General features: G+C 37.8%; 2 protein-coding genes across 2 annotated transcripts in view; one reads left to right on the forward strand and one right to left on the reverse strand.

Moving 5' to 3' along the window:
- The window catches only part of NDFIP2 (Nedd4 family interacting protein 2), a 68,086-nt gene that overhangs the window by 38,771 nt on the left and 12,516 nt on the right, over positions 1–16,799 (reverse strand). The window lies entirely within an intron of this gene.
- Positions 16,245–16,799, forward strand: part of LOC115289395 (calponin-3-like) — a 1,134-nt gene continuing 579 nt past the window's right edge. Inside the window, 1 exon segment of the mRNA XM_029936547.1 lies at positions 16,245–16,798. Within this exon segment, the coding sequence (XP_029792407.1) occupies positions 16,245–16,798 (554 nt within the window).

Genomic DNA, 16,799 nt, shown 5'->3' on the forward strand with positions numbered 1-16,799 from the left:
GCACACACTCCCCACAAACAACAAAAATCAGAGCATGTCAAAGGGAAAAAGTTTGTTATTGTATTGATCAAAACCCTTGGAGTCACAGGAAAACATGAGAGACCTAACGGAGAACCAGGGGGAGCGGAGGAGGGAGAGAGAGTTGGGGAGAGAGAGGGATGCAAAACTTGAGAGACTATTGAATGCTGAGAATGAACTGAGGGTTGAGGGGGAAGGGGGAAGGGGGAAAAGAGGCGGTGGTGCTGGTGGAGGGCACTTATGGGGAAGAGCACTGGGTGTTGTATGGAAAACAACTTGACAATAAAATATTGGGGAAAAAAAAAAACCCTTGGAGTCAACACAGTCTGAGTTTAGATGGTATGCTGTTTTGATCTTGAACCTATGTTAATGCAATCTATTGTCATGTTCTAAAATAAAGAATTTTGGAGAGTACCATCATTTTTTACTTTAAAATTCTAGAAACAATTTCAAAAAGCATTATTTTGTTTTGTTTTGTTTTCTGGGGCGGGGGGGGGGAGGGGGGAATCTACAGAGTTTCGTTTAGTTAAAAATCAAAACAACTCCGGATAGGAAACAGGCAGTTCACAGTGAGACAAGGTCCCGGTCCATTCCTACTGGCCTAGCTGATCCTTAAAAAATGGGAAGTTCATGGCTCTGCATAGCAAATTCCAGCAAGACAAGATGACCCTAAGCCTTTATTCAAATCCTTAGCAGCAGAGCACTATTAAGTATTGTTTACAAGAACCCCAGATGGTGTCCTTCAACACTTAAGAGCTTTTAAAAGCAAAACTATTTAGGCACAAGAACGAAAAACAAGTTCTGGTCCATTCTAATTGCAACCATTTCCACCCAAGGAAAACTACCACTAGCAACTTGGTGCTGTGCTTCATGATGCCCTGGGGACTTAGGGACCCTGACAACCTCTAATTAGATTTGGAAGTGTTTCTACCTTCCCCATTAGATCATAACCTTCTGAAATTTAGAAAGTATGCTTTATTCATCCTGGTATCTCCTAAAACAGGAAGCGGAGTTTAGAGCTTAGAGTAGGCTTCACATAAAATTATAGTCTTCTGAGCCTCCCAGAGTTTTTCTTTTACCAGAATGGGGAAGAGAACTTAGTCAAGTAATAGATAGATGCCCTGAACATCTCAAGATCAAGAATCATACTTCATATATTTCTGATTTCCCTGGTGCTCTGAATATAGTAGACACCTGAAATATTTACTCATTCAAGTTTTGTGAGCAGTCATTAAAATAATAAAATGTTTTTTAAGCTTAATAAAATTAAACCATATTCTCCAAAAAACGAAAAAAAATCACTGAATTATACATCCTAAACAAGAAAATAAATTCCAACCCCATATCACCCAAGTCTTCAGAAAAACTACACTAGGGCCAGCCTTTCTTACCACAGCTAGACAAGACAGCCAACAACAAAGAGAGTCACAAAAATCACAAGCAGCTATCCTCTCCCATAACCAAATCAGTGAGTTGGCAAGGGTGAGGGTCACTGGATTACAGACAAACTGCCTGAGACTCCAAATGCACAGACAGAAGCAGCACCAATGACTGAGGGCACAGAGCAGTAACGAATGTTCACTCATCAAAAAATAGTTTACCATGAAAGAATATAAGCACAAAACCAAAAACAGGTCATAAAACGGGTGATCTTTTGGTAGAAATGAAAACTCTAGGAAAACAAATTTTACTGGAGATAAAACAGCATCACACAGAAGGAATATAAATTATTAATGAGAAAAATATTCCTAATAATTAAAAGAACACAAACTGTTAGGAATGATGGTGTTGGGACTCAAACTAATAAGAAAATAAATTCACTGAACTACCTGGAAGAGCAATTTGGCGATTCCTACAAAGGCTGAAGGTGTGTGGGATACAATAATTCTACTTCCAGATGTCAACACTAGAAAACTGTCACTTGGACATAAAGATATATGTACAAGATTGCTCTTAGCAGTTCTAGTTGTAATAGATACTGAAAAAAGCAGTCTGCAAGGAGGAAATGAATATTATTTCATGATTTTATAACACAATTCAACATTTTAAGTTGATGAATTCAATCAACATGAATCATAGACAAATCTTCCAAACATGCCAGGTGAATAAAGCAAGCTGGGAAAGTATAAAATAGTAAAATGCTATAATAAGCAAATTTTCACATAATCTAAAACCGAACTATTTTACATAGTAAAAGCACTCACAGAAATTATATACATCAACTTCAAGAAAGCGTATGAGGAAGAAGGAGGAAGCATGAATGTAAGGCTTTTAGAGTACCTTTCTTAAAAAAGAGGAAAAACTGTTCAAAACTTAAATTTGACAAAATGCTATTATTTCCATTTGCCATTATCTCCTGTGGATATAAAATTATCTTATATACTATTTTCTGTACTTTTGTTTGAAATGTTTCATAACTTTAATATTTACATTTAAAAAAACAGTTGAGCTAGCCAAGTTGTCTTCATGTATATTTACAGCAACCATGACTCCTTAAAAAAAAATTACTCTACAATGAAAACCAGGTAATCAGAAAATGAATCAAATAAAAAGCAAAGAAAGAGAAAAGCATTAGGAAAAGATATGGTGGTTAGCACTGAATCCTCTTAAATACAGAACTAATTCTAAATATAGCACTAAAGTCTAAGCTGCTGGCAGACAGAAATCAAGGGTGCCTAGCTGTCTCAGTCAGTGAAGTGTCGGACTCTTGACCTTGGCTCAGGTCAGTGGGATGGAGCTCTGCATTAGGATCTGACAGTGCTAAGCCTGCTTGTGGTTTTCTCTCTCCTCTCTCTCTCTGCTCCTCCCCTGCTCACAGGCTCTCTTTTTCTCATTCTCATGAAAAACAAAACAAACAAACAAAAAAAACCAAAATAAAAACCCTGGGGCGCCAAGGTGGTTCAGTTAGTTAAGTACCCAACTCTTGATTTCAGTTCGGGTCATGATTCCACGGGCTCTGCACTGACAGCCAGCTTGGGATATATTCTCTCTCTCTCTCTCTCTCTCTCTCTCTCTCATTCTCAAAATAAATCAAACATTTTAAAAAAAACCTTGGGGCTCCTGGGTAGCTCAGTTGGTTAAGGGTCCGTCTTTGGCTCAGGTCATGGTCTCACAATTCGTGGGTTTGAGCCCCGCATCAGGCTCTGTGCTGACAACTAGCTCAAAGCCTGGAGCCTGCTTCAGATTCTGTGTCTCCCTCTCTCTCTGACCCTCCCCTGCTTATGCTGTCTCTCTCTGTCTCTCAAAAATAAATTAAAAATATTAAAAAAAAAAGAAAGAAACTAAAAACCCTTAAGGAAAAAAAAAAACCAGGAAGCAAACATTACATAACCAGAAATGAAAATACATGCAACATAAAAATCAGGAACTTAGGGGGATAAAAGGGGATGAAAATATCATTCAACTCATCTATCACAGCTGGGATTTAATCTCTAATACCTAAAATTAAAACATACAGTTTTTAAATTACTCCAATTCCCTACTGGTTTTTGTACTTTTTCTTAATTTAGTAAAATCTTATATAACCTAATAGCTCTGTGTTAAAACCTTTATATAGAATTCAGTTCATTTAAATTTCTTCCCCTGGTGTTGAATTCAAACAAAATCATATTCATATTTTCATTTTTAAAAATAGCATAAATGGCATTATCCTATTTTTATAACATTATTCCTTTCTATATGCACAAATGAAATTATGCTCACCAAATGCTAACATAAATTATTTCTGGTTCCTAAGGTATGGATGCCTAGATTGATTCTTTCTTTGTACTTACACTGCCTGTATTTTTAGAAATAAGTATATATCACTTTTTAGAAAAATTAAAAAGGTCATTAGTAATTCTTACTTGACGACTACACCCAAACAAACTAATCAGAAACTTAAAACAAGACTTTTTTCATAAAGCTGTTCATCACAGTTTTATAGTAACAGAAAACTGGAAACAATCTATCCAAAATAATATAACAGCATCAAAAGACTGGAACACTATCCAGCCATTTAAGATGGTGTTTCTCACAAATCAAAACCACACTGAGATCGCACCTCACGCCAGTCAGAGTGGCTAAAATGAACAAATCAAGAGACTATAGATGCTGGCGAGGGTGTGGAGAGACGGGCACCCTCCTACACTGTTGGTGGGAATGTAAACTGGTGCAGCCGCTCTGGAAAACAGTGTGGAGGTTCCTCAAAAAACTATCCATAGAACTCCCATTAGACCCAGCAATAGCACTGCTAGGGATTTTCCCAAGGGATACAGAAGTGCTGATGCATAGGAGCACATGTACCCCAATGTTCATAGCAGCACTGTCAACAATAGCCAAAACATGGAAAGAGCCTAAATGTCCATCACCTGATGAATGGATCAAGAAGATGTGGTATATATACACAATGGAGTACTACATGGCAATGAGAAAGAATGAAATCTGGCCATTTGTAGCAAAGTGGATGGACCTCGAGGGTGTCATGCTAAGCGAAATAAGTCAGGCAGAGAAGGACAGATACCATGTTTTGCACTCATAGGTCTAACAGGAGAACAGGAGAAACCTAATATTAGGCCTATTTTAAATGACTGTATAGCCTAAAGTTACTACTTTTAAGTATATTTGTGAAGCTTTTTTAGTTGTTGTTAGCAAATAATAAATAAAACATAATGAGCTCATTTCCTGAATAGTGATCTCTAATGTTTCTGACACCAAGTGATCGGTCACCTTGAATTGATGACAATATCAGTTGTGTTTGCACTCATAGGTCTAACAGGAGAACAGGAGAAACCTAATGGAGGACCAGGGGGAGGGGCAGAGGGAAAGAGAGTTGGGGAGATAGAGGGACACAAAACTTGAGAGACTATTGAATACTGAAAATGAACTGAGGGTTGAAGGGGAAGGGGGAGGGGGGAAAAGAGGTGGAGGTGATGGAGGAGGGCACTTGTGGGGAAGAGCCCTGGGTGTTCTATGGAAACCAATTTGACAATAAACTACTTAAAAAAAATAATAAGATGGTGTTTCTAACAGGATACTTAATGACATAAGGAAATGACCATGATACAGTATTAAAAAAGTAACAAAACTGCCTGCATAAATTATACATTTTTAAATAAGAAAAAATGTTTCAAACTGACAGGTAACAAAATGGGCAGCATGAGTGCTTGCAAGTTGTACATTTCTTTTTTACTTTTCTTTTTCTCCAAATTCTCTAGAACTAAGATGAAAGTAAGAAACATTCTTTTTGTTCTTAATGTAAGACACAATGTGATACATTTTTAAAGAGATTTCCATCTATGCTCAAAGGAGTAAGTTTCTGTAAGTTAGAAAACAGGCATTGTAAAATTTCTCGATTACCAAGAAGAAAAAAAAATCACCACAGACTCCACATCCATCCAGTAACCTTTTATAACCATTATCTTTACAAGAAAAGAAATTCAGGTTACATAAATTCTGATATGATCATCTTTGTTATTCTCCATCAATTAGTTAACAGTACTAATACATTAATACCAATATATACCCATTTTAGTGTGATGACTTTCTAACAAAACACATTTTAGAGATCAAAATGACTCATATGGGCTTTTTCTTTGTCTCTTTTCCCTCTAAAACAGAGTTTGCTTCATGGGGATCCTTTGCCTTTGTTAATCACGTTATATATTCATCTACAAAGGTATTCTGTTTGCACAGTAATACTATCTACTCCTTGGTACTTCAATTATAAGAATGGCACACTAACATCATTGGCAACATGACGCCAATGTTCTGTCTTATTCAACAACTCGGCTAATAAACAACCCTACAAACTTTCCACAAACAACTCCATGAGAAAAAGCTCATTTAAGCATCCAGTAGAGCAGCAGTAAACTACTATGGCAGTAACTGTTGTGTTGGTCAGTTTGCTGCAACTACAGCCCTATGCTTAAGTGTAACCAATACTTCCTCAATCCAAACTAAACTCTAGAAATCAGAAATTTCACATTATGTAGGTCCTGTATGGTAGGAAAGTGCAAACGTGATGAACACATTCAAAGGACATAGGGGGAGGAACCCACTGGTCAAATCTGGGATGAGTTGAGCCTCACAATAAATGATAATAGAATCAGATTATAACCAGCAGAATAAAATAAAAATCCATTAATCCATACTGAAATAAATGAATAAATAAACTGGAGGCAAGGGGAAATGTTTCCTTGTACAACTCTAAATAAATGTAGAAGAAATGAAAGAATTAGAAATCTGCTATGACAAACACCAGTTATAACTATTTCAGGCAATAATAACCAAGGAATTCTAAAGCCAATGGGTGAAAGCATTGTTAGAAAAAAATGGACATTTGTGGAGTATACTACAAAACAACATTTGTGAATCTTTCCAAAACATTGTCATGAAGGACTAAAAAAATCAGAAAACTGTTCCAGATTAAAAGAGACTAACAGAAGCACAATATTTAATAAAGGGTTAAATCCTAATCTATAAAAAATATTCTTTTGCTATAAAAGATCTTAGAGAAATTAGTGAACTTTAAATTTTTATATTATATCAATGTTACTGATTTTGATAATTTGCACTGTAGTTTATAAGAGACTGCCTTTGTTTTTAGAAAATATACAGTGAGATATTTAGATGTAAAGGTATAGCATGTCTGCCATTTACTTTCAAATGTTTCAGGAAAAAAATGTAGTGTACCACAAAGCAAATATAATAAAATGTCAACATTTGAAGAAACTGGATGAATGGTATACAGGATTCTTGGTAATATTTTTCCCACACTTTTCTATAATTCTAAAATTATTTTAAACTCATATTTTAAAAGTTAAAAAACAAAATGCTATACAAGAAAATAAAACAATCCGTTGTACAAAAACCAATAGATTAACTCTACAATCCGGCATCTAACTATTTTCAATCCAGCCTTTAAAATCCTGTAAGATCATAAACAACCTCCACACCTTCCAGTCACTTTACAAAATGGTTTCTCCACATTTAATCATAATCCTACTTCCCTTGATGTCATTACAACCCTCAAAGGCTTCTCAGACAAATATGGCAATCCTCCCATGGCTTCCCCTTATCTGGGAACAATAAGAAAAGGAGACATTGTATCTTGTATATTGCTAGATCTAGATCAAGACGCTCTCTTAAATTTTTTTTTTACATTTATTTATTTTTGAGAGACATAGAGAGACAGAGCATAAGTGGAGGGGAGGCAGAGAGAGAAGGAGCCAGAACCAGAAGCAGGCTCCAGGCTCTGAGCCCATGCAGGGCTCAAACCCACAAACCTCAAGATCATGACCTGAGCCGAAATCATCGGCCGCCCAACCAACCACCCAACCAATTGGGCCATCCAGACACCCTGAGAGGCTCTCTTAAAGTTCACACTGTCTATACAGCTTGTTAGACCCACTTACATCTTATTATTACTATTCACAGGGGTCAAAAATCATTCCCCAGTAAGTAAGACTTACAAGCCAGCTCTCGACCCCCAGTATCTCCTCTGCCTTAAATCCTACTATATTACAGGATCACTAAACCAACTTAACGCCTCAGCTATAAACCAGGAAGTAATGATACTCAGAGTTGAGTGGTCCAGAGACTACCTCAATTCACCACTTTTCCTGACCTGGTAGTCATCTATTCTTACTTCTACTAAAAAAATAGATTTCTACTTGGTTTCTAGTACTTGGTTCACAGTCTCCTGGCCTTTCCCTTTCTCACTTCCTTACTTCCACTATGTCTATTCTTTGGGCCCTCCATTCACTGCCACCTGGTTCTACTTTCTATCTATCATATGCAGCCAGAATTATAAAGTGAAAAACTTACATGACACTCTTACTCAATTTTCTAGTTCCTATATTCTCTGCTACATGTACCCCCACTGAGACCCAATCTGGAGAGAGTCTATCTGCTATTCTCCAGGTAGAATGAGAAAAACAAATCACACAATTGTGCCACCGCAAATTTAGGTTCTCATCCCAGCAGGGCCGTCAGAACAGTCCTCACCATGACAGGTGTTTCAGCTCTGTCAACCTCCTATCCCCCACTTCCGACCTTGGAGCTCTCAGTCAAAATCTTTGCTTCCTACTTCACAGAGGAAAACAGATTTTCAAGCAAAAATTCCTTCAAGTTCTCTCCCCTGCATCTCTAAATTTAGCCTTATGGCATCCATCCTAACATATTCTTTGCTCCTAAATGCCAGACAACTGTACAGAGAAGATCTTGCCTCCCGAAAGATCATTTTCACTTTAAATTATGCCTCTCTTTCCTTTCTCCACTAATCTCTTTCTCTCTACCCACATGTATATTCTATTCATGCCATACTTAAAAGAGAAAAACTGCCATCAGCTAAAAATAAATTTTTTCCCTTGTGCTTTTGAACTATTTCCATCTCTTTCTTTGCTTCAGTGACAAACACCATAGAGAGACAGAGACAGAGAGAGAGATATTCTTACTCTGTGCACTTCTAATTCTCATTTTCTCTCAATCCATTACTAACTGTCTTTCACTCAAAGAGCTCTTGCTAAAAACACCTACCTCCTAATTGTTAAATCCAAAAGTATTTTTTTCAGTATTCATTATAAGAAAATCTTTAATACATTCAACACAATTAAGTGTATTTCAACTAGTTTTTCTTTAGCCCCCACAGAACTATTTCCTTCTGGTTTTCCTCCTACCTCTGACTATTTTGCTTCTTTTGTAGGGGCCCTTACTTTACTCTGCCAACTTGAAAGAGTCTTAGCTAAAAGTGAATCAAGAGCTGTGGAGACTGCCTCTAAGACACAGACTGGACTGAAGCTGGATCGTGAGTGATTGGTATGATTTAGTTTCATTTGCCAAGAGCATAAGCAACTAACCCCATTGTAACGATGCTGAAGCTGCTATCACAAATATTCATTTGTCATTTAAAAAATCAGCATGAACATAGTGTACTGTCTTCTGATTTTACTTTCTCTTAGATGGCTAGGTAGCTGCTAAATGAATAAACTAGAAAAGAAGATAACCTGATGTCACAAGATCTGAATCTCCTACCCCACTAGCTGCATAACCTTGACTGGGTCTTTGAGTCTCATCTTCTTTCTGTGAATCATTCATTTTCATTCAGTAGTCAGTTATCCAACAGTTGCTCAACCAACATCTACCAAGTACCTAATATGTTCTAGGTACCAGGCTGGGTGCAAGGAGTAGGTATAAACCCCAGCCCATCAATCCCTAGAATTTCTAGCTTCTAGCAACTAGGAGCTCTAGGCAAGGCCTTGATACAGTATAACTAGGGCTGCAACAGATAGAATACAGGAAAATAAACATCTGTATCTTCTATCCCAGGTAAACCAGAGAGCCAAGACCAGCGAAGACCCAGGCCTGAAACATCAATTTTCCCTCAGCAAACCCAGAGGAGCTATGAACAGAATCCTCAAGCAAAACTAAATAGAGTAATATCATTTATGAGACAAGCTGTTAATGATTCATCCAGGAAGCAGAGCAAATGCCAAGATGCCACTGCAGGCAAAGTCGAAGGGCTCATCCATCAGTGTCATATGCCAAAGCAAACTCTCAAAAGTTGGCTGATAAATCTAAATTCACAATCTCAATAACTTCATGATGTCAGAAGCTAAACACACAAACATTCTCTTTCATTCAAACAATCATGTGCTTCTACACTGACTCACGCTATATATTTTATTCCTATATAAATAGTAGTTATTCTCATTTAATAGTGATCACTATATTGCCACATTTCTAAAGGCATGGTCAATACGGAAACACCACTATACCTGGGTTTTCCACACAACTTGTCATGACTAGTATTTTCGAATAAAAATTCACACACATGAATTCCATTACTGTATTGATTCATACAAGTTGCAAAGATGCACAAGACAAAAACATGTCACTTGTGCCTCTGAAGAAACCAGAGCAAAATTATTTTCCAGAGAGAAGCTGAGTAGGTGGTTCTCTATGTTACTCAAATTCCAACTGTCAGCAAATCTCAGCACATATAATAAAACAGATTTACCAAATAGGGGTTTTTTTTGGGGGGGGGGGAACCTGGTAATCTAAATGCTTTACTGTCTGCAAAACTGAATTTTTTTTTCAAGAGAAATCTTTAGTTATTAGCATAAGTACAACAGTGAAAGATTTGAAAGTACATATTTCATTACATAGTAATTTTGCTTTTAACTAGGTCAATGAATAGCACTACATAGGCATATATTATGTATAGATAAATGAAATAAAATACTAGCACAAACAGTTCTAAGCCCATCCTCAACCACCTGCATTGGGCTAAGAATATGAAGCATACCGGGTTTAAACACATGGGGGTTGGAATCAACTTTTCTATATTCAAATCTAGGCTCCAGCACTTACTAACTCTGTGATCTACCTGGGCTTCAGTTTTATCATCTTAAACAGGAAATGGTTACTCACAGGGTTTTTGTAAGAATTATAAAAATTAACACCTGTAAAGACTTAGAATAATGCCTGACACAGTAATAACCCATTAGAGTTAGTTTAAAAAACAAGACAAAGGCATTTTACCTATATCATCCACTTTTGTCTCCAACATAATCCTCTGAGTATGGTTGAGTAAAATGAGTACGATGGAACAAAATTTAATTGAATTGAGTCACCTAGTTTGAAGCAAAGTCAAGATTCAAATACAGATTGTACTGTCTCTAAATTCAGACACTTTCTATTTCAAAATTCCTCCAATTAAAAAAAAAGGTAGTATGGGGCACCTGGGTAGCAGGTCAGTCAGTTAAGCTTCTGACTTCAGCTCAGGCCATGATCTTGTGGTCCCAACATCAGGCTCTGTGCTGACAGCATGGAGCCTGGAGCCTGGAGCCTGCTTTGGATTCTGTGTCTCCCTCTCTCTCTCTGCCCCTCCCTCTCTCATGCCCTGTCTCTCAAAAATAAACAAATATTTAAAAAAAATTTTTTTAAATATCAGGGGGAATAATCCGCTCTGCCACAAAAACCTTTCTGAGTCCTTCTAATGCTGACTCAAGTTCTTACACACACACACACACACACACACACACACACACACACAACACCCATCTTCGAATCCACCCATCTACTTCCCTTCAATGCCACTCCTCTAATCCAAGCCACCACTATCTCTTACCTAAACTATTGCCATAGCTTCCTAACAAAATTGCAGACACTAACATTTATTAATTCTTGGCTGGCTCACCAAGAAATAATACAACACTGAAGCCCACACATAAACACATCTTATAAAACACGAGTATTTTTAGAATAATATCTCCTTTAGAGGAGTACTCAATTTGAAGAAAACCTCCAATATAAAAGAAAAACTGAGCAAAAATATTAAGAAGATAGTTAATGTAGGGAGTAGAAAATCAAAAATCTCACAAATCTACAGTTAGATCTAGTTCCAACATGGCACTATAAGCCCCCTAAAGTCAAGCCCTCCCACTGATAGCAACTATAAACTTGGGACAACATACAAAGCAACCCAACTGAGCACTCTGAACACTAAAGAAAACAGGGATGTAGAGGAAAGTCAAGTTTTACTTGACTAAGCAACCTGCAGAAAATACCAGCAGCCCACCACCCCCGCCTTTTATTTCTTTTTGCAGCTTTGCTCTGAGGCAGAACCACAATTTTGGAAAAGCACTGGGCTTGGACTACTAAAACCCCAATAGAAACCCTATTATTTCTAGTAAAGAAAGGCATGGAAGGCAGCCCAACCAGCTAGACAGTAGAGAAACATCACTAACTCTTGAACGTGCAGGTGTAAGACTGAGCCAAAATAGGTTAATAAAGGCCTAAGGAATTAATATTATATTTGAACTACTGTACACATAATGTGAGGTAGTACTTAAAATCTAAAGCTGAGATGATGGCTCCTAAAACAAAACATTTATATTCTCCAGAGGACCACAGCAAAACTCAGAGAAGACCCAGGATAGAATCCAAAATACTAGAAATAAAAAAATACTAGAAAATATAAAACATTCTCCAGGAAAAAGGCAATCAAGAGATGCCAATTCCAAGATAACCCAGATTATAGTTACTAAGCAAACAATTTAAAGCAGCTATTATAATTATGTTCCAGGAAGTAAAGCAAAAACTATGTTGAAATCAATGAAATGACAGAGAATCTGAGCAGATAAACAGAAAACAAAACAAGAAAATTTTTGAGTGAATTTCACCTCCAAGCATCCTAAGAACCTAACTAGAAAACAGGTCATAATGAAATAAATGAATAAATCAAAATCAGGTAAGACTTACAATTCAAGAAATAGAGAACCCAACATAGCGCAATGTTACAGAATGAAGTCATAGTACAATAGCTCTGTACCAGGCCTAGAAAATAAACAGTACAAATGGAAACAGGAGGAAGAAGGGCTCTAAAAAGGATATCTTCAAAGAACAAAATGATGAATAATTATGTGACACAAAGAATATAGCTGAAGAGCAAATTCTGAAAAACCACCACTGAGTAGGCAGAGAATTAACTCAGATACAGAGAAAAATAAAGAAATAAAAATTAGGCAACTCCACTAAAAATATTACAAAGTTCCACAAAATACACCACCTGACTCAGTAGCGAACAATATTTTCATGTCATAAAATGTAAATACTATTACTGATTTAAAAATTAGGTGTCTTCCATACATTTAATCCTCACAATAATCTTATGAAGTAGGTCCTGTAGTATGTGTACTGCCCTTACTTTAAAGATGAGGAAGTTATGGCATAGAAACGGTAAGTAATTGGTCCAAGGTCACAGTGCATATAGCGAGGAGCCAAGATCCGAATGCTACAGGTGAGACTACAAAGATCATGATCTAGGAGGGGAAAGCAGGATATGTAAGAAAACAAAGTAGAGTTGACCTTTTAACAAACAACATGGTTTGAACTGTGTGGCTCCACTTACATGTGGACTTTTTTTTTTTTTCCAAAACAGTACAGTAATTGCATTTTCATTATAATTTTCTTGGGTCTTTGTTTTGTTTTGTTTTTGAGAGTGAAATGGGGGAGAGAACAATTATTAAGGAGGATTCCACACCCAGTATGGAGCCCATGCAGAGCTCAATCTCACAACTCCCAAATGAGAGACCCAGGCACCCCAAGAAAAGAAAATCTTATTAATTATAATGAGAGGCACCTGGGTGGCTCAGTCAGTTAAGCATCTAACTCTTGATTTCAGCTCAGATCATGATCCCAGAGTCATGGGATTGAACCCCATGTCGGGCCATGCACAGAGTATGGAGCCTGCATATAGGATTCTCTCTCTCTCTTTCTGTCTCTGTCTCTCTCTCCCTTTCCCTCTCCCTCTCCCTCCCTTTCTCCCTCTGCCTCTCTCTCCTTTCCCCCATTTGTACACTTTCTAATAAAAATACTTTAAAAAAATATTTTCTTTTCTCTAGCAACTTTAAGAATACAGTATATAATACATGTGACATCAAGTCAAGTTATACCTGGATGGGAGAGTGTCCAAGGATCAAATGTAGAATTAATAAATCAAAAGTGAATGAATATGCACATATGGTAAAAATACAGAGAGCTTTCCCTCTGAGATCAGGAACACAACAGTGATGTCCACTCTCACCACTGCTGTTTAACATAGTGCTGGAGTTCCAAGCATCAGCAATCAGACAACAAAATAAAAAGCATCAGAATTGGCAAAGATGAAGTCAAACTTTCAGTTTTCACACACAACATGATATTCTACATGGAAAACCTGACACACTCCACCAAAAGTCTGCTAGAACTGGTACATAAATTCAGCAGTCACAGGGCACCAAATCAATGTATAGAAGTCAGTGGCATATTTATACACCAATAATCTAGCAACAGAAAGAGAAATACAGAAACTGATCCCATTCACAATTGCACCAAGAACCATAAAATACCTAGGAACAAACCTAACCAAAGATATAAAGTTCTGTATGCTGAAAACTACAGAAAACTTATGAAGGAAATTGAAGAAGACACAAAGAAATGAGAAAATATTCCATGCTCATGGATTGAAAGAATAAATATTATCAAACTGTCAATACTACCCAAAGCAATCTACGCAGTCAATTAAATCCCAATCAAAATTGCACCAGCATTTTCCTCAAAGCTAGAACAAACAATCCTAAAATTTGTATGGAACCACAAATGACCCCAAATAGCCAAAGTACTATTGAAGAAGAAAACCAAAACAGGAAGCATCACAATCCCAGAATTTAGCCTCTTCTACAAAGCTGTCATCATCAAGATAGCATGGTATTGGCACAAAAACAGACACATAGACCAATGGAATAGAATAGAGAACCCAGAACTGGATCCACAAATGTATGGCCAACTAATCTTTGACAAAGCAGGAAAGAGTATCCAATGGAAAAAAGACTGTTTCTTTAACAGATGGTGCTGGAAGAACTGGACAGCAACATGCAGAAGAATGAAACTAGACCACTTTCTTACACCATACACAAAAATTAACTCAAAATGGCTGAGGGACCTGAATGTGAGACAGGAAACTATCAAAACCCTAGAGGAGAAAGCAGGAAACAACCTCTTTGACCTTAATCGCTCCAATTTCTTACTTGATACATCTCCAAAGACAAGGGAATCAAAAGCAAAAATAAACTCTTGGGACCTCATCAAGATAAAAAGCTTCTGCTCTGCAGAGGAAACAATCAACAGAACTAAAAGGCAACCAACGGAATGGGAAAAGATAGTTGCAAATGACATTTTGGATAAAGGGCTAGTATGCAAAATGTTTCTATAAGAAACAAATTCCCCAGCACTGTTCCAAAAGAAATGTTTCTATAAGAAACTCACCAAACGCCTCACCTGGAAAATAAATAATCCAGTGAAGAAATGGGCAGAAGACATGAACAGACACTTCTCCAAAGAAGACATCCAGATGGCCAACAGACACATGAAACAATGCTCAACGTCACTCATCATCAGGGAAGTACAAATCAAAACACACTGACATACCACCTTACGCTGGTCAGAGTGGCTAAAATGAACATGACGCTGGCGAGGATGTGGAGAAACAGGCACCATCTTGCACTGTTGGTGGGAATACAAACTGGTGCAGTCGCTCTGGAAAACATATGTTTTCACTCATATGTGGATCCTGAGAAACTTAAAAGACAGTGGGGGAAGGGAAAGGGGAAAAAAGTTACAGAGAGGGAGGGAATAAGAGACTCTTAAACTGAGAACAAACTGAGGGTTGGTAGGGTGTGGTGGAGACAGGAAAGTGGGTGATGGGCATTGAGGAGGGCAAATGTTGGGATGAGCACTGGGTGTTGTATGGAACCATTTTACAAATACTTTTAAAAATACAAAGTTAAAGCAGATAAAAGAGATTATTTTCTTCCGAGGAGAAAGGCTTGGAGGACAAAGAATGGAAAAGGGGACGGTTTCTCATTATTTGATATTGATATTAACATATACTACTGTTAACATATCTTATAAAATGTAATATATTTTAACTTAGCTGATATGTTTTCCAGTAATAAAGTAAAATCTGTCCTCCCAGCTTTGCTGTACAACCTTGAGCAGACCCTCCTCCTTCCGTTAATCTATAAAATGAGAAAGTTGAAGAAAATGATTACTTACTAGCTAACTTTCACAATACCTGGAAACAGTTTATTCTCCTTCTTTCCATAGGTAGATCAAATAACCTAACCATGGTTCACTATCTTGCAAACACAAGCCACCAGTCAGATGAAGAATTGTGTAAAAATAGAATTCATCTAAACAAAATTCCCCAGCACTGTTCCAAAAAGAAAGTATCTACCCTAATTATGGACATCAAGAATATCAACATTGTATAGGCTAGGCAATATGTTGTTGGTTGGTTTTTTTTTTGGTCATAACTTTAGAAAACTGTTCACTTTACAAATAAAAGATAATACACCAATAACCTCATGAATACACCTGAAATCATTCAAAAAACTTTCATCTATTTATTCAATAAGTATATACGATGCATCTAAAATGGGTCCAGGTGGCGGACTCAGGAGCAGAGCGGGAGGCTCTGCGGGACCCAGTCGGACCCAGCAGCCGAGGCACCGCCTGTGCTCCGCAGCCGCGTCTGGGCGTCTCCTGCGCCACCCAGGGGAGCGAGCTTCGAGCATCTCGCGCTGCGGCCACTCCTCGCGGCCAGGAGAAGGGAAAACGAGTACTAGAAACGCCCAGGAGCAGGGAAAACGAGTACTAGAAACCCCCAGACCCGAGCGCAGCCTCTTTCCGCCTCCCGAACCACCATGACCCACTTCAACAAGGGTCCTTCCTACGGGCTCTCTGCCAAAGTCAAGAACAAGATCGCTTCCAAGTATGATCATCAGGCTGAAGAAGATCTACGAAACTGGATAGAAGAGGTGACAGGCATGAGCACTGGCACCAACTTTCAGCTGGGCTTAAAAGATGGCATAATCCTCTGCGAACTCATAAACAAGCTACAGCCAGGCTCAGTGAAGAAGGTTAATGAGTCCTCTTTAAACTGGCCTCAGTTGGAGAATATTGGCAACTTTATTAAGGCTATTCAAGCTTATGGCATGAAGCCACATGACATATTTGAAGCGAACGACCTTTTTGAGAACGGAAACATGACCCAGGTTCAGACTACGCTGGTGGCACTGGCAGGTCTGGCTAAAACAAAAGGATTCCATACAACCATTGACATTGGAGTGAAGTATGCAGAGAAACAAACAAGACGTTTTGATGAAGGAAAATTAAAAGCTGGCCAAAGTGTAATTGGTTTGCAGATGGGAACCAACAAGTGCGCCAGCCAGGCAGGTATGACGGCCTACGGGACCAGG

Source organism: Suricata suricatta, chromosome 4 (genome assembly GCF_006229205.1).
Source record: "Suricata suricatta isolate VVHF042 chromosome 4, meerkat_22Aug2017_6uvM2_HiC, whole genome shotgun sequence".
In the NCBI taxonomy this organism is placed as follows: domain Eukaryota; kingdom Metazoa; phylum Chordata; class Mammalia; order Carnivora; family Herpestidae; genus Suricata; species Suricata suricatta.